Source organism: Canis lupus, chromosome 19 (assembly GCF_048164855.1).
Source record: "Canis lupus baileyi chromosome 19, mCanLup2.hap1, whole genome shotgun sequence".
In the NCBI taxonomy this organism is placed as follows: Eukaryota; Metazoa; Chordata; class Mammalia; order Carnivora; family Canidae; genus Canis; species Canis lupus.
In genome coordinates, this window is record NC_132856.1 from 7,042,224 (window position 1) to 7,066,343 (window position 24,120).

The 24,120-nt window shown below is 40.0% G+C and overlaps 1 protein-coding gene across 9 annotated transcripts in view; it reads left to right on the forward strand.

The window, feature by feature from the left end:
* Positions 1–24,120, forward strand: part of TMCC1 (transmembrane and coiled-coil domain family 1) — a 241,381-nt gene that overhangs the window by 212,186 nt on the left and 5,075 nt on the right. For 7 of the 9 annotated variants that reach the window (XM_072785043.1, XM_072785045.1, XM_072785049.1 and 4 more), the window contains 2 exons: positions 1,507–2,441; positions 22,435–22,570. In XM_072785043.1, coding sequence (XP_072641144.1) covers positions 1,507–2,441; positions 22,435–22,570 — 1,071 coding nt within the window. Of the gene's footprint in view, positions 1–1,506; positions 2,442–11,289; positions 11,308–22,434; positions 22,571–24,120 lie in introns of all 9 variants that reach the window. The other 2 variants (XM_072785042.1, XM_072785044.1) reach the window with 1 other exon arrangement.

The following is a 24,120-nucleotide window of genomic DNA, read 5'->3' on the forward strand; positions in this document are numbered from 1 at the left end:
TTCTTCATCTCCTTTGAATAGTTGCTCAACCATGTGAAGGATAGTCATTGTGTGTGTGTTTTGGAATCTCTTGTCTAAGTAAAAAAAAAAAAAAAAAAACTTTACTGGATAGAACTCACAAAGTTGAGCTCCAAAAGGCCTGAACTTAGTTGTTGAATTGATTAATTTCTTACCTCTGGGGCAGCCCTGGCGGCCCAGCGGTTTGGCACCGCCTTCAGTCTGGGGTGTGTTCCTGAAGCCCCCAGATTGAGTCCCATGTCAGGCTCCCTGCATGGAGCCTGCTTCTCCCTCTGCCTGTGTCTCTGCCTCTCTCTCTGTGTCTCTCATGAATAAATAAATAAAATCTTTTTAAAAAAATAAAAATATATTTTTAAAAAAAATTTCTTACCTCTGTCTTTCTCCCTGAGTATTCACTTTCTTTTGCCCAAGTATATCCAGTTGCTTGTGATCTGGAATAGAAACTCTTACAGTATACCACATTCATCCTTGGCGCTTCGAGCAGTACCTTCTCATTCTTACCTTCACCTGTCTCCAGCTACCAATTGAGTGTCCCTATTAGAATAGAATAATCCCATCACCCTTAACTACTTTGGGTAATAAGACACTGTGATAAAAGTTGGATTTTTATATCTAGCCAGTAAAATACATATTCTGACCAACATTTTGGATGACCAAAATCTGAGAGCATGGATTGGGATTATAGCAATGTCTGAATACTAAAATTATTTTCATATAATTAAATTGAAATGCAGATATACCTTGTTTCACAAAAGTTTGTGTGAAAACTGTGAGTTAAATCATGCTTTAAATCCACTAGGTGAGGGGCACATGGGTGGCTCAGTGGTTGCCTGAGCCTGCCTTTGGCTCAGGTCATGATCCCAGAATCCTAGGATTGAGTACCACATCAGGCTTCCCCATAGGGAGCCTGCTTCTCCCTCTGCCTATATCTCTGCCTCTCTCTCTCTCTCTCTCTCTCTCTCTCTCTCGAATAAATAAATAAATTAAATATTTTTAAAAATTAGAAAAAATCAGGACACCTGAGTGGCTCAGCAGTTGAGCATCTGCCTTTGGCTTGGGGCATGATCCTAGAGTCCCGGAATCGGGTCCCACATCGGGCTCCCTGTGTGGAGCCTGCCTCTCCCTTTTCCTGTGTCTCTGCATCTCTTTCTCTGTGTCGCTCATGAATAAATAAATAAAATCTTTAAAAAAAATTTTTTTTAATCTACTACGAGACTGGGTTTAAAGAAATATTGTAATTATCTAACAAAGGATGAATACCCCCAGTTTACATCTTGTGCAAATCTTTTTTCATTTGTCTGTTTTGTGTAAGGCAAAGTATCCTTATATAAAGACAGTATCCAAGAGAGAGATGGGGCTTGTATAGGACAGGAGAAATTCGGTCAACTATCCGTGCTGAGATCTGAGAATAGGCAAATTTTCAGTACATCTGGCCTATTGATGATTCTTGGCCTCCTTCTAACATCCACTTCTTATTCTTTATACTAGATCGAGCGGTTGGAAGTAAGCAGCCTCGCCCAGACTTCCAGTGCAGTGGCCTCCAGCACCGATGGCAGCATCCACACAGACTCTGTGGATGGAACACCAGACCCTCAGCGCACAAAGGCTGCTATTGCTCACCTGCAGCAGAAGATCCTGAAACTCACAGAACAGATCAAGATTGCACAAACAGCCCGGGATGACAACGTTGCTGAGTACTTGAAGCTTGCCAACAGTGCAGACAAGCAGCAGGCTGCCCGCATCAAGCAGGTCTTTGAGAAGAAGAACCAGAAATCTGCCCAAACCATCCTCCAGCTACAAAAGAAGCTTGAGCACTACCACAGGAAGCTCCGAGAGGTGGAGCAGAATGGGATTCCCCGGCAGCCAAAGGATGTCTTCAGGGACATGCACCAGGGTCTGAAGGATGTGGGAGCAAAGGTGACTGGCTTCAGTGAAGGTGTGGTGGACAGTGTCAAAGGTGGACTTTCTAGCTTCTCCCAGGCAACCCATTCAGCAGCAGGGGCTGTAGTCTCAAAACCCAGAGAGATTGCCTCACTAATTCGGAATAAATTTGGCAGTGCAGACAACATCCCTAACCTGAAGGACTCTTTAGAGGAAGGACAAGTGGATGATGGGGGGAAGGCTTTGGGGGTGATTTCAAACTTTCAATCAAGCCCAAAATATGGTAGTGAGGAAGATTGTTCTAGTGCCACTTCAGGCTCAGTGGGAGCCAACAGTACCACTGGAGGCATTGCTGTAGGAGCATCCAGCTCCAAAACAAATACCCTGGATATGCAGAGCTCAGGATTTGATGCACTACTACATGAGATCCAGGAGATCCGGGAAACCCAGGCCAGACTAGAGGAATCCTTTGAGACTCTCAAGGAACATTATCAGAGAGACTATTCATTAATAATGCAGGCCTTACAGGAGGAGCGATATAGGTAAGTTAAATGGAATTAAAATTCTAAATTATTTGTTTGCAGCTCCCCTTGGATATGGGGAAGCTTTTAAGCTTTAAGATGTCTGTCTAGAGTATCTTTTATAGTATCCAGAGCACTTTAGATATGTCATATGACATCCACATAGTTCTATCATAGAGAGCAAAATAGAGGCGCAGCAGTTAAGTGACTCCTAAGATCATACACCAATGAAGCATTTGAGTCAGGGGATGACAATTACTGTAGCTCTCCAGCCTTCCATTCCAGTTTAGGACTTTGACATGAAGCCCAAGCTTTCTGAGGTATTCCACCTATTTATTTATAATCACGGAACCACAAATCATTGTAACCTATAACTATACTACACTGAATTCAAAAGATCTATAACCCCTTGAACTCTAAGAAATCTTTAAAAAATCACAGATATAGCCTGACTAAAATGTAATGAACACTCTAGGTATTTGACCTTAAACACACTTATGTGGGCAATTGGGGTAGAGAGATTACACTGAAAGTCTATCCAGATAAGCACATCTGTTACCTTTGTTATGAATTGGCAAGTCTTTGAATGGGCGTGGACTTAAACATGAAATGTTTCTACAATCATTTGAGAATTCTCCAAGGGATAGCTGCTTTGAGTCATAATCTGTGCTAAAAGTAGAGAAGAAAGTGGTCTGCCTTCTGTTTCACGTTATATTCCATATTCATATTAGACCACTGTTAGATGTTCTCTAAATACATATTTTCCCCCTTGTTTCCATCCAATGCAGAGAGAAATAATATCCCCCACAGAATACTCATTCATGTCCAAACTCTGTCAGCCAGAGACAGGCCACCTCATTGATACAGATTAAGGGCCAGTCATACAGAAGCCACAGCTTAAGGCAGGCCTTGAAAAACCTGAGTTTTGGGTCTATCCCAAATACTGACTTGAGGGAATCCTACTGTTTTCAGATGGTGAAAATATTAGTAATTCAGTCCTCCCTCTTTGTTCTTCTGTCCTTCAATTCTAATTTAAGACTTCAAGGGAGAAGAAAAGTGTAGGAGAGAGAAATGAAGTTCTAAAACCAAATATATTACTATCTATTATTTCACTGTTTTGTATGTTCTTTCACATACTTAAAAGACAGTATCTAAAGTAGTGAGCAATCTAACAAATATTCAAATGGACTCTAAAAATAAAACACCTGATCTTCTGTACAGTGTGAAACCCAACTCCCAAGTTCAAACTCTAGTTCTGCCACTTGGTAACTTTGAAAACTGGGCACGTTTCTAACCCTCTCAAAGTCTTGATTTCCTCATCTATAACATAAGAATAATAACAGTCCTTCGTAAGGTTATTGTGATATATATTTTTTTAAGATTTTATGTATTTATTCATGAGAGACACAGAAAGAGAGAGGCAAAGACATAGGCAGAGGGAGAAGCAGGCTCTATGTGGGACTCCATCCCAGGACATGATTCCGATCCTGGGACTCCAGGATCACTCCCTGAGCCAAAGGCAGAAGGTCAGCTGCTGAGCCACCCAGGTGTCCCTGTTTTGACATTTAAATGGAATAATTTATGTAAAGCACATCGCTTATTGCCTGGTCCTGTGAGTGCACAATTGATGTTAGGTAGCAGCTGCTACTGCTGCTATTAAAATAGACCCCTCTGAATGGAGACCTGGGCCTCCCACAGTTAGATGCTAAAAAAAAAAAAAAAAAAAAAAAAAAAAAAAAACGCAAAAAAAACACAACACAACTCCCTGCTTTGACCCCTTTATTTTGTTGTTTTTTTTTTTAATTTTTTTTTTTAATTTTTATTTATTTATGATAGTCACACAGAGAGAGAGAGAGAGAGGCAGAGACACAGGCAGAGGGAGAAGCAGGCTCCATGCACCGAGAGCCCGATGTGGGATTCGATCCCGGGTCTCCAGGATCGCGCCCTGGGCCAAAGGCAGGCGCCAAACCGCTGCGCCACCCAGGGATCCCTGACCCCTTTATTTTGAATGGATGGTAAAACATTCCAGTTTTTAAATTCTTTCAGAGCTTAAAATTCATTTAGTGCTTGTTATGTCCTCAAGTCAGCTGTAGGCCAATATGAGAAAATCAAAGAGGAAAAACAGGTTTCCCAAGGCCCACCTTTGTATCAATTTAAAATAATTCAGGGACAGGACAGAACTTTTAGCTGGTTATTATCACCCCATTATAAGAATCTAGTCCAAACCACTTGTGAGGTAATGAGAAGTGCATTTCTTTCACAGTATTTTGGGTTTTCTATAGTGGATAAATGATTAGTTTTATGGAATAAAGAGAGAATAAAGAAAACTTAAGAGTTTTTAAAAATGGAGGTACAGGGATGCCTGGGTGGCTCAGTGGTTGAGCATCTGCCTTAGGCTCAGAGTGTGATCTGGGAGACCTGTGATCAAGTCTTGCATTGGGCTCCCCCCAGGGAGCCTGCTTCTTCCTCAGCCTGTGCCTCTGCCTCTTTCTGGGTCTCTCATGAATTTAAAAAAATTACTAAAAATAAATAAATAAAAACAGAGGTAAAATTGGAGAGCCAGGGGAAGACATATATAATGTGTAATCTTACTTTTGTTATATCAGTTCAGCTATAGAATGGACTCTCCTTCAAACAGAATCTTGAAGAAAGAAAGCCTTTCTTTCCAAGAAATGTCACAACTGTTTCACTGAGCTATTTTGTGGCACTAGTATTTCCATGTATTGAGTAGTTAGAAATTTTATCCTCTGTTACATGTTTTTAACCAATAAATATACTTAATTTTGCTGATCTTTGAACCATTTCATGTAAGTGAAATTTTCCCACACATTAAAGCTTATTCTTAAGCATCAAAACTTTTCACATTTTAAGCCTTTTTAGAGAATTTCTCTACCTTCTTTTAACAGAATTATACACTAAACTTTAGCTTGATTGGAAATAGTATAGAACAGTGGTGTTCTAGCTCAGTGATAGTCTCAGGTCAGTGAGAGTAGTAAGGTTATGTGGCTCTGCAATAAACAGTCTGAGACAGCTTGCTCTTTAAAGTTCTTTTGTCTCGTTTTTATAAAATTTGTTTTTTCTCCTTTCCATACCTCCACACTTTTACTGAGCTGCCTGCAACACCCTCTTTTTACTAATTTCTATTTCATTTCTGTTGTAGGCTTGGCTTTTTGTCTAAGAAGGAAGGCTAGCCTAGGGATGGACTTAAGAGTCCACTCTAAATGGATTTCTGTTTCTGTGCTTTAGTTTATTTTATTAATATGTGAGTTGACCGGAGGGAGGTTGTATACAGGGTTGCTGCTTATTATTTAAATGAGATAGAGGAAGACATTACCATTCAGAGCATTTACTGAACTCCTATGATGTGCATAATGCTGGATGCTTTACATGTATTTGCTAATCCTCAGAGTGCTCCTTCAAGTGGATTATATTATCACTATTTTACAGATGAGGAAATGGAGGCCCAGTGGTGTTTTACATTTTGCCAAAAGATTACTTAGTAAGTGGTAAAGCCAGGAATAAAACTCAGGTATATGTGACTCCAAAGCCAATGGTTTTTTGTTTGTTTGTTTATTTTTCATTTCAGGACAGTTTTTTTCCCACAAGTTCAACCCTGAAACTTATTATGATCAAAAGACTATAGTCTAGCTGAAATCTATATGATTGAAAGACTTAGCCCATAGTCTAGTTCTAGGAAGAATTGACTGCATTGAATATTGGGCCTTTTCCAGGTCAAAGTGTGTGTTTCACTAAAAGCTGAGTCTTCCTAACTTATTTTATAAAATTCTGTGAATGCAAAGAAAAAAAAAAAACCTACTGAGGAAACTTTGACTTCTATCCTACTTGCCCCTTTGCAGAGTCCCTTTTCAGTAATCACTCACTCAGTGTGCTTCTTATTCCTCTCTACCTGTGAGTAGTGCCAACTTAAGATTTTTACCCAAAATCATCTACTCACTCTAAAATAATCAGAAACATTCAGAAGCCTGTGTAGTATAGTCTGTCTCTTCACCCACATAACTATGCCATGGCTGAGTATGTCTTCAGCACCCACATGCATTCAGCCCAGGAATCCACTGTAAGAGAGCTTGGATCTGAACTCCACCTCAGCCTTTGATCAGGAACTAGGTGTTTAGTCTTTAAGCTGAACTTTGGGCTCTCAGATATAAGTGAGAGCATGTATTTTGGGAAAGTAGGATGCAAGGTTTAGACATTTTTTCTAGTGATGGGATTGTGCTGACTTCAGATTCTTCTTGTCCAGATAGTCTGTACAACCCATTAAAGTATGATCACAGGTTTATTAGTAGAACCTGGGTTCACATAGTACTTCAGAGATAGAAGGGCCCTTAGATATCTAGTTTAATCTCATTTTACATATGAGTACACTGAGGCCCAGAAAGATAAAGTGACTTTTGCCAGGTCACGCAATAAAAATGGTTTTGACTTATATTTAATCTGCTAAAAAGTGGAAGACTAGTCCTTTTCCCAAGGTGGGTATAATATATTAATGAGCTACCATAGGAAAAAGTTGAGCTGGAGCAAAATGTATTGAAAATAGGAGAGGGGCAGCCCCTGTGGCTCAGTGATTTAGCGCCACCTTTGGCCCCGGGGCAGATCCCGGAGACGGGGGATCGGGTCCCACATCGGGTTCCCTGCATGGAGCCTGCTTCTCCCCCTGCCTGTGTCTCTCTCTCTGTCTCTCATGAATAAATAAATAAAATCTTTAAAAAAAAATAGGAGAGAACTAGGAAAACATTCATTAACAATTTTACAGGTTCCTTTTTTAGTTTTCCCCTTAGGGGATCTGGCTGGGAATCCAGTCAGCTACTATCTGTATGTAGCAGTGTCATGTAGGGCAGGCTAAAAACCCTCCTCATGTTAAGGAGCACTAATGCCATTTTCAAAGCTTCTATTTTAAGGGGATTACTGTCCTTTGGAAATCAGCTTCTGAGACCGTTTGTATTAAGCCCAGGGATACTTTAAATTGCCCTGAGTCATAAGAGCAAAAATACAGAAGGCGGCAGTCATCATGAGCAGTCATTGTATGCAGTACAACCATCAGTAACTAGGTGCCCAATTAGGCACAGGCCTTCAGATTTTTAACTTAAACAAATGGTCAGTTAAAATATTATTTTATTTTATTTTATTTTATCATCATTAGATTAAGGAAGATATGATCAGACACAGCTATTTTTGGGTCCTTTACTCCAGGTGTTAGACCTATGTCAACTATAAATTGATCTGAGAGTCTTCAGAGTATGTATAGAGTAGGTTTGGACAATACATTTGAAATAGAAACTGAGAATATTAGATCAAATTAGCTTCTGTAGAGGAAAAAAGCCCATATGTTCTTAAGAAGAGTAAGACCTTCCATATGTGCTCCATATGTATGTGCTCTTCCCGGTATAGCTCTGAAGAGGTATTGGAGGAAGAATGGAAGGGAAGGAGGAAGGAAGAGAGGGAGAGAAAAATTATTTACTTCAGTAGTTAATCGAGGTGGAACAAGCCTGCATTCAGTATTCAGTTCTGCTGTGTGATCATATGTAATTCCTCTGAGCCTTGGTTCCTGTGGTTTCCTCTATAAAAACAAGGTAATGATACTCTGAAGGTTGTTCAGATTATTAAAGGGGATGTTGTAAGTTTAGCACCTAATATGGTCTGTGGTGTGCCAGGGTGTTGGAAATTAGAAAGGTGTCATTACCAAGTTTCCAGATTGCCTAGAAGGTCTCCCCTCCCCAGCTTTTATTTATTCTTTATATGCTTTAGGCATCTGTGGTTTCTTGTCTTTAAGATAATGCACTGCCTACCCTGAAAGTCCTTCCATTCCAACTAAAGTATTTTTCCTTTCCAACTAAAGGTTAGACCAGTGTTTCCTAGCCTCTTTTCCAGCTTCAACAAAAATGAGGTAACAAAGTTAAGGAGAGAACATTCAGGGATGCCTGAGTGGCTTAGTGGTTGAGCATCTGTCTTGGCTCAGGGCATGATCCCCATCTGTGGATCGAGTCCTGCATCAGACTCCCTGTGAGGAGCCTGCTTCTCCCTCTACCTACGTCTCTGCCTCTCTCTCTGTGTTTCTCATGAATAAATAAATTTTAAAATCTTTTTTTTTTTTTTTTTTTTTTTTTTTAAAGGAGGGAACATCCATTTTCCCCAATTCAGCCAGGAATGTATTCAAGTGTTTACCATACAGCATACCCCTATCCTAGCTGTGTTAGGTCAAACACTGGCAGAAGCTACCTCAGGTCCCTGTTGGTGTTTGCCCTGGGACCTGGTTCTTCCTGTTTTTCTCCTACCTGCTCTACAAGATTCTTCAGCCATCCTGTCCTAGTGACCTATTACCCAACTAGGGAAGCACCCCTGACTCTCAGAGATGTCTCCAAACTTTGAGCCACAACCAAAGAGTGATGCACTAGATGAAACATTCCCAGTGTGACACTCATCCATATTCTCACTCATTAGGAATTTGACCCAAAAGAGCCCAGGCTTATCTTTGATCTAAGAAGATGACTATGGTGTTGACTAATCCAGTGGCTGAAACATTTTTTGCCTTATTATTATTTATTAATTGTTTCCCTACAACAAAATCTAGATGTCTTTTTGTCTTTTAAAGATTTTACATGAGGGATCCCTGGGTGGCTCAGCGGTTTGGCGCCTGCCTTTGGCCCAGGGCACGATCCTGGAATCTCGGGATCGAGTCCCACGTTGGGCTCCCGGCATGGAGCCTGCTTCTCCCTCCTCCTGTGTCTCTGCCTCTCTCTCTCTCTCTCTCTATGTCTATCATAAATAAATAAATAAATAAATAAATAAATAAATAAATAAAGATTTTATTTGGGGCAGCCCGGTAAAAAAAAAGATTTTAAAATTTATTTATTCATGAGAAACACAGAGAGAGAGGCAGAGACGTAGGTAGAGGGAGAAGCAGGCTCCTCACAGGGAGTCTGATGCAGGACTCGATCCACAGATGGGGATCATGCCCTGAGCCAAGACAGATGCTCAACCACTAAGCCACTCAGGCATCCCTGAATGTTCTTTCTCTGTCTCTCATGAATAAATAAATAAAATATTTTTAAAAATAAAATAAAGATTTTATTTATTTATTCATGACAGACACAGAGGCAGAGACACAGGCAGAGGGAGAAGCAGGCTCCCCTCAGGGAGTCCAGTGCGGGACTCAATCCTAGGACCCTGGAATCACGACCCGAGCTGAAGACAGACACTGAACCACTGAGCCACCCAGGCGCCCCTAGATACCTTTTAATATTTTGTAAGTAGAGTAGATTTTGCTTCAAGGTGGGGTTTGGATTTCACCTGCCAAAATATGACATAACCTACATTTTAAAAAGATCTCACAGTCTTAAGGCTTTCTGTTTGCTAATAGTTAAACTTAAGTCATATTCAAGTGTCTAAGTTATCTTTGAGTTGTAATGCTTTGGGAAGGACTTTTGAGTAAAACATCTCAAAATGAGATTATTAATCCCCCACTACTTTGTGTTCCAGCTGGAGTCTTATGGAAGGATGTACCAGTCAAAATTATACACGTGGTAGGATCGAGAATTACCTTGCCCCTTCATGTCCAGAGAGCTCTAATTGCCATCATATCAAGAGGTTAAAATCTCTTAGAGAAAGTTCTTGACTTGAAAAAATCACATGTGAAAGGCATTCACATAAAGGCAGTTCACATTCCCCTTTTCCTACCCTAATCTTTGATTTGATACTAATATTTAATGCGAAGACAGAGGTGTTCTTTCTTCAAATTCCCTAGGTATCTGACTTCCCTATTTTAGGATTTAGGTAGGAAGTAAACACTAGCTAGTAAAGCAAAAAAAGATTATAATATTAATAATGGGAGCAATGGAAAGTCAATGGGGAGCTGGAACAATAGGTATTTTTTTCCTTTTGTTGTTTACATTTTGCATTTAATTAGTGGTATAGAAATAATAACTTTTTAAAAAGAATAAAATCTAGAAACAGGAAGCATGAACCGACTGGTTTGGATTCTCAGTACAGCCTCCTATTTCTTAATTACAAATTAAAGTACCTCCCAGGGACAAAGGAGGTAAGGATTAATGTAGAAATGTCTTTATGAATCAGAGGCAGATGCTACACAATAAAAAAGGCATGCGATGTGATGTGGGGGTGGGTAGTTATTGTTCTTGTTATTATTGATGCTGGTGTTCTGATGCTTTGATGTTTACATTGATTAACTAGATGTAGATTGAACCCTAAATTCCTCCCCCACATGCACTCCTCCACCCAAAATGACATCACTTCGTCTTTACTGGGTTCTTTGTGTTAGCCTGATTTCATACCATAGTTTCACATGTAGATTATGTAAGCCACATAAAAATGACTGATGGTACTGAAAATTGTTTGGAAGTTGCTAAGCCTTATCAGGTTTGTGCTTTCAAATTGTGGGTTGTGAGGTTGTGAAAAAAGCTAAGGAGCAAACTTCCATGACCTGGGTGAACAAATCAGCAAAAATGTTTTGGTAATGAGAGGCCCAGGAAAGTTCTTTCAAGGTACTGAGACAACCCAGAAGACCTACATTCCAAGACACCAAGGGCATCTTGCCAACCTCTTTGTTCATCACATATTACAAAAACCTCAAAGTTTATGGTTTTCTTGGTTTCCTTCCTGATGCTTCCTGCAGATTGGAGGTGCTTACTATGGTAACCCAAACACAACTGTGTAAGTGTAGGGGCGCCTGGCTGGCCCAGCCGGTAGGGCATGTGACTCTTGATCTCAGAGTCATGAATTCAAGCCTCACATTGGGTATAGAGCCTACTTAAAAAAAAAAAAAAAAAAGAAAAATGTTTAAGTGTAATAGCGTTTCAGCTACACAATAACAGCTGTGGCTTTTCTGTTCTTTCAGAAAGTCATCATTCTCCAGGTAATTCTTATGACGTAAAGAGGAAAGCAAATGCTAATAGTTATTAGTTGGTGAATTAATGGGGCTGTTTCAACTGGACCAGTTGTGGGTCTTGCTTCACCCTTGAATTCTGCAGCTTTATGTCACCATGGCAAATCTCCTAACCTGTTGGTCTGTTTTCATCTGCGGGGAAATGGAGCTCATTCTGCTTACCCAAATGCTACTTTGCTATTTAACTACTTGTTAATAAAGTACTATTATCTGAGAACAATAGTATGTTTTCTCATTTAGAAAAACTCTCAGCTTGAGTAAATCTTGCTACTTCTCATGTAACCGTAAGTAAATTGTTTAATCTCTGAAGGACTTTATTTTCCACAAGAGCATGGTGAGGATTAACAATTTCTAATTGACTCTGTCTAGAGATTTCCAAAGATCAGATGAAATTTACTTGAGATACTTTCTGCCTCACACGTAACAAAACACATACCATGAAAGGAAGGTAGGTAGGACAGTTTCATCATTTAAAGGAAAGCTTGGAACAGGTCAGTGAATGGATTTAGTTATCTGGCAAACTTGAGTGAGGGAAATAGCAAGAACCCATTTGTATGTTTGTGCTGGCCCTCCTGATGACGAAGTAAAAGAGATTTGTGCCTCTCTTGTCCTTCTTGAGAAGGACAGAATGTGTACCCAGAAAATTCATTTGTGTGATGTCAGGAAAAATTATGAATATACTGGAATAGTAAAAATTTTAGAAAATGTAAAATTGAGAATGTGGAGATAGATGAAAAATGGAGAAGTAGGAAGAAGTAGGAAATAGGAAGCCTTGAACAGTGGAGCCAAAGCTTGAGGGAGGCTACATGGCAGTCAACAAGCAGTTCTTTTGAACTTCCTCATTAGGGTTTGTTGGAGAGACCTGGGAAAATCATAGACAAAAATGAAACCAAATGTATGCTTATGATAGATCTCTCCCACTGAGCTCCATTTGTGTGCAGGGCATTTGACATCTAACTCCTGTTCAGTCTTCACAGTTGCACTTTGCAGTAGGTAGATCGCCTCCTCACAGGGTCACTGTGAGTTGTGACTGTGTGACTGTGAGAGGACACTGGTGAGTTGCAGAGCCAGAGTTTGAATCCCAAACCTAGGCTGAGCACAAATTGCATAAAACCACATGAAAACAGGGACATCTGGGTGGCTAAGTCCGTTAAGCTGTCTGTCTGCCTTTGACTCAGGTCATGATCTCAGGGTCCTGGGATGAGCCCAGCAGCGTCCTCCAGCAGTCCGCTTCTCTTCTCCCTCTGCTCCTCCCCTCCCTCTGCTCCTCCCCTCCTTCCTCCATTCCTGTGCTTGGACTGGAGTTCCTCCCGGACTTGCACTCTCTCTCTCTCTCAAATAAAAGAATCTTTTAGGGATCCCTGGGTGGCGCAGCGGTTTGGTGCCTGCCTGCCTTTGGCTCAGGGCGTGATCCTGGAGACCCGGGATCGAATCCCACGTTGGGCTCCCGGTGCATGGAGCCTGCTTCTCCCTCTGCCTATGTCTCTGCCTCTCTCTCTCTGTGTGACTATCATAAATAAATAAAAATTTAAAAAAAAAAGAATTGTTTAAAGAAAAACTGCATAAAAACAGAAGTACAAAGAAGGTGCAAAGTGGAAGGAGTGAAGACTGAGAGCCTTAGGTATAATATGAGATGAACCAAATCTAGTCTGAAAATGGTTTCCAGAATCTTTGACATGTTAGTGACCATGGTATGATAAACACTGGCTTAGATAACAAGGTTCAAGAGTGTTGGGAACAAGTGCTGAGGACTTTTGCAAGTACTCAGTGATTCTCCTATGGTATTACATATTTATATATAGTGTTATGTAATTACAGAGTTTCCCTCTTTACAAACAGATAAAAATCTGAGGGGCAGCCTAAGGTGTTATTTATAAGTCATCTTAGGTATTCACAAGTGAAAATATCCAAAACATATCACAATGCAAAGCCATGAAACAGCCCAAAAATAGAGATATATGCAGGAGTATAAAATTGTATAAAATACTCTCAAGTGAAAGTTCCAGATGGCACAAGGAAATGTAGTTAATGAAAGAAATTCAGTGTCAAATGGACCAAAGAGGATATTACACTGCCAGAAGATAATGCAGTCATACCTTCAAAGTGTTAGGGAAGAATAACTGTGACCTTAGAATGCTGTGTGCACCTAATTTATTATTCAAGAAAGAGTGAAATTAAAACACTTCCAGACATATGTAGACAAAAAATTACCACTCATGGAACCTTTGCTAAAAGAAATACTAAAGGATATATTCCAAGAAGGCGGGGGGGAACCTCAAACAATGGGTAAAATAAGTCAGTAAAGCATGTTCTAATTAAGTAGGGACTTAAAATTATATATACTAAAAAATCTAAATGTCTTATTTCAATTTGGATCTAAATTCTGGAAGAGAGGGCAGCATGGATGGCTCAGCAGTTTAGCACCACCTTCAGCTCAGGGCGTGATCCTAGAGACCCAGGATCAAGTCCCACATCGTGCTCCCTGCATGGAGCCTGCTTCTCCCTATGCCTGTATCTCTGCCTCTGTGTGTGTCACCGGCTGGCGCGGTCAGTAAAGCATGTTGTTCTTGACCTCAGGTTGAGTTCAAGCCCCATGTTGGGTATAGAGATTACTTAAAAATAAAATATCAAAAAAAAAAGTGTTAAAGCTTTAAGGGAAGAAAACTATTTTGTACCTTAATCTGCCTGGCACTTGGCAACTTTCTGTTCACTTTATTCTTGTCCTCTTCAATCAGTGGGTGCTCACAGAAACATTAGGATAAATAAAGCACAAATGTGAATGCAGTTTTGCTTTTCAACTAGATGTGTAGCTACAGGACTCCTAAACACAGACAAAATGACAAAATAGGCTAACTTAAACCTTCATCCCCCAACATGGACTTCCTAACTGCCTGTATTTGGAGGTTGAGGGGGGAACAGAAAGGCTCTCCTAATTCTTACCTCTTCTTCTCTCCCGACATTTTGTAATGCATACCGAAGTGTTTGCTACCCTAGCAAGCACGGTTCCCAGGCTTGGGACTGGGATATTCTATAGGAGCAGCCTGTGAGCTCTGGCTTGGCCTTGCCCACTCTTGGCCTCCGTATCTTCACCCAGGATGAAGACAGTAAAAGACAGGCTAATCTTTACAAATACGTGCAGAGAAAGCACACTGAAAGAAATCACCTTCAGCGGCTGAATTCAAAATGATACTGACAGATGCAAGTGCAGTTAAGGCTTTACCAGGGATTTGTTCTATAGAAATACATGGGGAGGGCACCTGGCTCAGTGGTTGAGCATCTGCCTTTGGCTCAGCTCCTGATCCTGGGGTCCTGGCCTTGAGAGTCCCTACCCCCACCCCTGCATCAGGTTCCCAGTGGGAAGCCTGCTTCTTCTTCTGCCTATGTCTCTGCCTCTCTCTGTGTCTCTCATGAATAAATAAATAAAATCTTTTTTAAAAAAGAAATACTTGGGGAACTACTAACTGTTGATGAATGCAGCTATCAGAAGTAATGCAGGCAAGGGAGTAGCTTGTTTTTTGTGGCTCCAAACCTATGGAGTGAGAATCACAAGTAGCTAGGTTTTAGTTCAGTTTTAAAAAGAATTCCTCTTATAGTGAAAAAAACCATCTTAGAAAAATGAAACCCCGCCACTGAAGGTGTTCAAGGAGAGATTGCTTGTCAGGGATTTCATAGAAATAATTCCTCAATTGGAAGAGATGTAATAGATTTCTAAGATCTTTTCTAACCCCCAGAGTTTAAGATTCCTTCTACTAAGGGAACTTTTTTTTTTTCAAACAATACTTTAAATGTTTGTGGTATATTTCTCTTCTGAGCGTACTGATTTTAATAAGTCTTGAGGAGTAGGGAGGTACATGGAATAATGATAATCTTTTTTTTTCTGATTTGTTAAGATATCCATTTATTTTTATTGAAATATAATTAACATATAATAGTTTTAGATAGAAAACAATAATTTAATATATGTCCTTATGATTTTCTTTTTTTAAATAATGATAATCTTAAAGACATGTAAGATCAAGTGTGAGATATTTGGATTTATTTCTGTGATGGGCCTAAAATGAGATTAAGGCCATGAATCAGTCACCACAGGAAATACTTGGCTGGCTAAAAAGGTTTTCAAATTGCCTATGAATTCCTTTCAGGGAGCATGTTTTCAAGTGATGCCTTCTTTAATATGTAGAAACACTTTCAAAAAGGCCATTATGTTCCTTGGTAAATTATGAAAGAAGAAAAATGGATTTTTTTAATAATGCTTCTGTACTATTACCCTCATTTTATAGATGAAGGAACTTACTCAGAAAAGCAAACTAACCTAAACAGTAGGTTATGACAGGCAGACCCAAGGACTCAAACCCAAGTTTTCCTGGCTATAATACCTATAATCATTTCCCCACTGTGTTTATGATAAACCTCAAGTATGCTGCAAAGTTGGAAATAGTTGTACAATGAGCTTCATACCACCCACCCCTTAGATTCTACATTCTACTATATCATCTAATCAGAATCTTTCCATCTATCCATCCTTCCTCTCATTTTTAAAAAGATTTCTTTATTTATTTATTTATTTATTTATTTATTTATTTATTTATTTATTATTTATTACAGAGAGAGAGAAAGATTGTGTGTGTGCGCGTGTGTGCGTGCACACACAGGAGGGGCAGAGGGAGAGAGAATCTCAAGCAGACTCCACACGGAGCGCAGAGCCGGACTCAGGCTCAATCTCATGACCTGAGCTGAAATCAAGTCAGATGCTTAACTGACTGAGCCACCCAGGTGCCCCTTCCCTTCGTTTGTTTGTTTGTTTTTTTTAAGATTTTATTTATTTACTCAGAGGCATAAAGAGAGAAGGCAGAGATACAGACAGAGAGAGAAGCAGGCTCCATGCAGGGAGCCCAATGTGGGACTTATCCTGGGACTCCAAGATCACGCCCTGGGCCAAAGGCAGACGCTAACTGCTGAGCCACCCAGGGATCCCCCTCTTCATTTTTTTAATGCATTTGAAAGTAAATTGCAGACATCATAATCTTTTTTTAACAGCTTCATTGAGTTCTAATTCATAATACCATAGAATTTACCCATTCAACTTACATAAATCAGTGATTTTTAATGTATTTACAGATATATGCAGCCATCACCATAATCAGTTTTAGGACATTTTCATCACCCTCCAATCTTCCCATTCTGCCCAGACCCTGCAACCATTAACCTTTATCTCTGTAGATTTGCCTATTTTGGACATTTCATATATGTGGCATCATACAGTTTGTGGTCCTTTCTGACTGGCATCTTTCACTTAGAATAATATATTCAAGGCTCATCCATATTGTTGCATATGTCATTACTTCCTTTCTTTTTATTTCCAAATAGTATTCCATTGTATGGTTGCACTGCATTTTATTTATTCATTCATCAGTTGGTGGACATTTAGTTGTTTCCACTTTTTGGCCATTAAGAAAGATGTTGTTGTGAATGTTTTGTACACCTTTTGTGTAGAAATAAGTTGTTATCTCTTTTCAATGTATACCTGGAGTGGAATTTCTGGGTCATATGGTGATTCTGTAACTTTTTGAGGAATTGCCAAATCGTTTTCCAAAGCTGATGCACCCACCATTTACATTCCCACCAGCTCTATAAGATTTCGAATCTCTCCACATCCTCCCCAACACTTGCTATTATCTTCTTTTTGAATCTATGTTTGTAGAGTTATTACATTCCTCTTCCCATTGACTCCACCCTTAACATCAAGCTCCAAACAATCATGTCACTGTAGCTCAGTCCAGCTCCCTGTGTGACTATGTAATTTGGATCAACTGTAGACCTGACTCAGATTTCTTACTTATAAAGGGAGTTTAGCTCATCTGGGCTTCCTGAGTAGTTTCAAAGTGGCATCATCACAGTGTAGAGGTTAAGAACTTGGGTTTAAAGTCAAACAAACATGGATTCAAATCTTTGCTCCCTACTTAATTTCTGTGTGCCCTTAGGCAAGTCACTTTACCTCTCTGAGCTTCAGTTTCCTTAACTGTAAACTAAACCCCCTTCTTGGGGTTTTACAAATGAATTTGGGTAGGAGTGCCTGGGTGACACAGTAAATTAAGTGACCAACCCTTGGTTTCGGCTCAGGTCTTGATGGCAGAGTCCTGGGATCTAGCCCAACTCGGGCTTGGGCTCTGGGCTCAGCACAGACCCTGTTTGCGTTTCTCTCTGCCCCTCCTCCCCCCAAATAAATAAATCTTTTTAAAAAAACAAATTTGAATATATAGTAGGAACTGAATATATGGCAGCAGTTGTTGTTGCTATTACTTTTTATTCTGTTCTAATGGTATGTGTGAGCCATATTTCATATCAAATAAGATTCTCCAACATTCCTGAAAGACTACACAATTATGGAACACATGCCAAAGATGTCATATGGGTCTATTCTCAGCAGCAGATTGATTGTCACCACTGCCATTCTCCCCTCCCTGCCACTGAACATCAATCCCTAGCTTAGGAGGATTATTTGCAGCAAGGCCCAGCCCTTCCCTTAAATTTCAAGGGACTGATACTTTGGAACAGTCCTTTTATAGAGTCTCTATCCCATCTCTAGTAAGGTGAGAGAATGATGAAATCATCAAATACTAAAAACAACAAAGAAATAGTGAGCTAAATAAACTAGGAAGAACCTGAAAAGACAGTACTGTATCAACATATTCTATGGCAACTGGTGGAAAATTTGATAGAAAATCAGTTCCAGGGGTGGTACTGGTTTCTGAGCACATATCTTGGGCTGCAGATGAAGTGAAAAGATAGTCACAGAGAATATTGGCCTGAGTTACAGGTAAAGGGTGGAAACACCTTCTAATCTGTTCCATCACCTTAGTAACAGAATTTCAGTGTGAAAGAAAACAATACAGATACCGATCAAGGATAAAGGAGAACTTAGTACGATTCAGTAATACAGTAAAAACAAACAAAAAAAAATCATTTCTTAGAGAAAGAATGGAGTTTAGGATATAATTATTGGAAGGGAGAATATCACTGATACTGCAATATAAGAATTACCTCTAACAGAAAACTTCTATTCCTTAAAAGTTATGTACATATATATATGTTAAGAACAAGAAAAAGGAAGAGTAGTTTTAGGTGTCATTTTTATTGTTTTAATACACAGTCCCCTGAGGCTTCTATACTAGTATTGGGTGTGTACTTGTGCCCAGGTAGTGTTCTGTGGTAGTATATTCTGTTGGGCTGAGCCCTCTGTCTGACAGAGGGGCTTACATGTTATTCACCATAAGCTAGAGATGTGTTTATTGTTCCCTTTCTAGTCTGTTTTATTTTTTTACCATCATTTATTTTATTTTATTTTATTTTTTAATAATAAATTTATTTTTTTATTGGTGTTCAATTTGCCAACATACAGAATAACACCCAGTGCTCATCCCGTCAAGTGCCCCCCTCAGTGCCCGCCACCCAGTCACCCCCACCCCCCACCCGCCTCCCCTTCCACCACCCCTAGTTCGTTTCCCAGAGTTAGGAGTCTCTCATGTTCTGTCTCCCTTTCTGATATTTCCCACCCATTTCTTCTCCCTTCCCCTCTATTCCCTTTCACTATTATTTATATTCCCCAAATGAATGAGACCATATAATGTTTGTCCTTCTCCGATTGGCTTATTTCACTCAGCCTAATACCCTCCAGTTCCATCCACATCGAAGCAAATGGCGGTATTTGTCATTTCTAATGGCTGAGTAATATTCCATTGTATACATAAACCACAGCTTCTTTATCCATTCATCTTTCGATGGACACCGAGGCTCCTTCACAGTTTGGCTATTGTGGACCTTGCTGCTATAAACATCGGGGTGCAGATGTCCCGGCGTTTCATTGCATCTGAATCTTTGGGGTAAATCCCCAGCAGTGCCATTGCTGGGTCGTAGGGCAGATCTATTTTTAACCCTTTGAGGAACCTCCACACAATTTTCCAGAGTGGCTGCACCAGTTCACATTCCCACCAACAGTGCAAGAGGGTTCCCTTTTCTCCGCGTCCTCTCCAACATTTGTGGTTTCCTGCCTTGTTAATTTTCCCCATTCTCCAGTGAGAATGGTATCTCACTGGATACTGGATACTGGATACTGTGAGGTGGTATCTCATTGTGGTTTTGATTTGTATTTCCCTGATGGGAATACAAATGATGCGGAGCATTTTCTCATGTGCTTGTTGGCCGTGTCTATGTCTTCCTCTGTGAGATTTCTGTTCATGTCTTTTGCCCATTTCATGATTGGATTGTTTGTTTCTTTGCTGTTGAAAAGTTCTTTATAGATCTTGGAAACTAGCCCTTTATCTGATACGTCATTTGCAAATATCTTCTCCCATTCTGTAGGTTTAGTCTTCTGTAGGTTCTTTAGTCTTGTGTAGGTTCTGTCTTTTAGTTTTGTTGACTGTATCCTTTGCTGTGCAAAAGCTTCTTATCTTGACGAAGTCCCAATAGTTCATTTTTGCTTTTGTTTCTTTTGCCTTCATGGATGTATCTTGCAAGAAGTTACTGTGGCCGAGTTCAAAAAGGGTGTTGCCTGTGTTCTCCTCTAGGATTTTGATGGAATCTTGTGTCACATTTAGATCTTTCATCCATTTTGAGTTTATCTTTGTGTATGATGCAAGAGAATGGTCTAGTTTCATTCTTCTGCATGTGGATGTCCAATTTTCCCAGCACCATTTACTGAAGAGACTGTCTTTCTTCCAGTGGATAGTCTTTCCTCCTTTGTCGAATATTAGTTGACCATAAAGTTGAGGGTCCACTTCTGGATTCTCTATTCTGTTCCATTGATCTATGTGTCTGTTTTTGTGCCAGTACCACACTGTCTTGATGACCACAGCTTTGTAGTACAACCTGAAATCTGGCATTGTGATGCCCCCAGCTATGGTTTTCTTTTTTAAAATTCCCCTGGCTATTCAGGGTCTTTTCTGATTCCACACAAATCTTAAGATGATTTGTTCCAACTCTCTGAAGAAAGTCCATGGTATTTTGATAGGGATTGCATTAAACGTGTAAATTGCCCTGGGTAACATTGACATTTTCACAATATTAATTCTGCCAATCCATGAGCATGGAATATTTTTCCGTCTCTTTGTGTCTTCCTCAATTTCTTTCAGAAGTGTTCTATAGGGGATCCCTGGGTGGTGCAGCGGTTTAGTGCCTGCCTTTGGCCCAGGGCGCGATCCTGGAGACCCGGGATCAAATCCCACATCGGGCTTCTGGTGCATGGAGCCTGCTTCTCCCTCTGCCTGTGTCTCTGCCTCTCTCTCTCTCTGTGTGACTATCATAAATAAATAAAAAAATATATTAAAAAAAGAAGTGTTCTATAGTTTTTAGGGTATAGATCCTTTACCTCTTTGGTTAGGTTTATTTCTAGGTATCTTTTGCTTTTGGGTGCAATTGTAAATGGAATCGACTCCTTAATTTCTCTTTCTTCAGTCTCATTGTTAGTGTATAGAAATGCCACTGACTTCTGGGCATTGATTTTATATCCTGCCACACTGCCAAATTGCTGTATGAGTTCTAGCAATCTTGGGGTGGAGTCTTTTGGGTTTTCTATGTAGAGTATCATGTCATCGGCAAAGAGGGAGAGTTTGACTTCTTTGCCAATTTGAGTGCCTTTAATGTCTTTTTGTTGTCTGATTGCTGAGGCTGTCTGTTTTAATGTGTAGTTTTCAACGATCCTCCTCCCTACTTAGCTCTTTTTTTGGTTCCTGGGATTTCCACACACAACCTACCCCAGTCTATCCTTTTCTCCTCTACCTAACCCATATTCCTAAAACACTGTGTTTATCATGTCACCCTCCCCATCAGCAGTCTGCTTTGGGCCCATTTACTGTCTGTCCAGAATCCCAACTCCCATACCTACCTTTTAAGGCCGGATTTCCCTTTTCTCTCCAACATAGATTCACCATTCCAGTTGTCCTGTACATTTCTCCTTGCTTTATCCGTGTTCTTTTCCTACCTGAAACCTCTGATCTTGCCTTTAAACCTTCTTCAATCCTACTGGTTCTTAGTTGCCCTACCCATATTCCACCTTTATGTAAATAAACTTCTTATAGGTAGTCCCAAGTGCTAGAGATAAAAGATGAATTAAATGACTTCCTCCCAAAGAATCTTATCTCCTTCCATTCTTGTTTTTTTTCCTTAGATATAGCCACACTGGCCTACTTTGTGTCTCTCAAACCTGTCAAGCTAGTTCCCATCTTGAGAACTATATACTTGCTATTCCTTCTGCTTTAAGATGCTCTGACCCCCACATCTTCATAAGTCCTTTCAAATCATGGTTCAAGTTTTATCTGACATTGTTGGAGAGTGCTGAATAGGACTCTGGCCATTCCAGCTTAACCTACCACCAGGCACCCTGTCATATACATACCCCTATTGATCTTCTTCATTTTACTTATCCATACCTTCAATTGTCTTGGTTTTTTTCTGCTTCCTTCCATCCAACACACACACACCTTAATATGTAAACTGATGAGGGCAGGCATTCTGTGTTGCTTACCACAGTATTCCCAGTATTTTGAACATACATGGTAAAAGGCAGGCTCTCAGTAAATATTTGTTGACTGAGATGTCCTAGACACTATGCTTGGCCATGAGGATGATGGGCTCTGAACCGTGAACATCCAGGTGAGTGATCTGTCCAGTATCAGAATAGCTACTGGTGACTGCTAGAAGGTCAGTTTCCACTTATGTGCTGTTTATCTTGTGATGAGACCTGCTTAATTGTATTCTAGTTTTTGCCTCTCCCCTATGCTGCTCAGAGCAGAATAAGAACTGCCTCATTTATTATGAGTATGCTCAAAGCTAACCAGGGCTTGCTGGCATTGCTGTAAATACTGTGTGTTGAAAAGACTGTGGAAAAACCATGTTGCTGCTATGACATGGCCTTGTGACAAGCTGTCCAGTCCAGGGACTAAGAGCTGTACCCACTAGCATGCCCTGTTACCCCAGGCCACTGACTTAATTTCTTTGTGCTTTTGTTTTCTTCCCTTGCAGAATGGGTTTTGGGGATTAAATGTGAATAATATCAGGAAAAATATAGAATGCATAAAATTCTAACTTTTTCCCCCTTCCTAGATGTGAACGATTAGAAGAACAGCTAAATGACCTAACGGAGCTCCACCAGAATGAAATCTTAAACTTGAAACAGGAATTGGCCAGCATGGAAGAGAAAATTGCATATCAGTCCTATGAACGGGCCCGGGACATCCAGGTTAGCATGAAGGATCAGATGTTAAAGCAAAAGACTAAGAAAAAGTAGAATGGTGGTTGGCAGGGGCTGGAGGTTGAAGGGAATGAGGGGTTCTTGTTTAATGACTACAGAGTTTCAGTTTTACAAGATGAAAAGAGCTATGGAGTTAGATGGTGGTGATGGCTACACAACATTATGAATGGATTTAATACCACTGAGCTATACACTTAAAAATGATTAATTAATTTATGTTAGGTTTCTTTTGCCACAATAAAAAAGAAGAAAAAGGAATAAAATACTGATACATGCTTTATAACATGGATGAATCTGGAAAACATTAGGCTCAGTGAAAAAAAAGGCCAGTCACGAAAGGCCACATATTATGTGATTCCATTTACATGAAATATCTAGAACAGGCAAATCTATGGAGACAGAAAGTAGATAGTGGGGCCCAGGGGCTGCACGAAGATGGAATTAGGAAGTAATGGCTAAGAGGTAAGGAATTTCTTTTTGGGGTGATGAAAATGTTCTAGAATACGATGGGAGTGATGGTTGCACATTATGAATTTACCAAATGCCACTGAATTACACTTTAAAATGGTTAAAATTAAATGGTAAATTTAATGTTAGGTATATTTCACCATAATATTGAAAAGTTTAGGAAAACAGATGGCGAAGGTAGAGTATCAAGAGAAGGTTATACCAACTGTAATATACCTACTCTTCAAATGAGGTACATTTCTCAAAAGTCTATACCATGTAAGGGTGGTATGCTTGCTTGGGTTCATAAGAAATGTTCTGAGGATCACAGGTCTCAGTATATAGAAGACCATATGCATTATTATATCTGTTGATTACTACTTCAGGAGCTGCTCTGACAGGACTCATGGCCGTCCTGTATTCTTCTATAGCAAAGGGAGCTTTTGTCCTAGTTGCCAAGCCCAAACCTTTTACAGGCATATTGCCAGGCCATTTCGTGAGAGTAACACATAAGACAGTTATGTTTAAGACCCTCTAGTTTATGCTGTGAGGAAATAGAATATGTAACTTTTTCTTATTCCAGTTGAGAGGTATTTCTAAGGGAACAGTTGCTGGTTTCACATGAAAGCATCTTGAAATAAGCTAGTCTTAGAGAAGAGAAGTGGTCCAGGAATCTTGTTTTATAGCCTAAAAGAATCAAGGGAATGTCTGAATCATTTGCCCAGCCGCCATCTTCTCCAGACTCTGGAAGTCTGTTAATGTTTCAGTTTTTTCCCCATGATCATTCTGGGCTGGGTAGTATTCATTATCTATTCATTAGCTTGCTTCAGTCTGAAGTTGCCTAGCCTTCATCTCAAATCCCAGGAAACCAGGACACATTGACACAAGACCAGAAAACCCTAGGGCTCCCACCACTACTCAACTTTAGAGGATATCTGACCATAGCTAAGGAGATAGGTTCTGTCCTCTGAATGTTGAGGGTAAATTTCATATAAACTCATGGGTTGAAGGGAGTATATCACTTATAACGTTTGGTCTAGTGTTTGGGCATAGTGTCCTTACAGCCATTAAAAGGGAGGGAGGGATCCCTG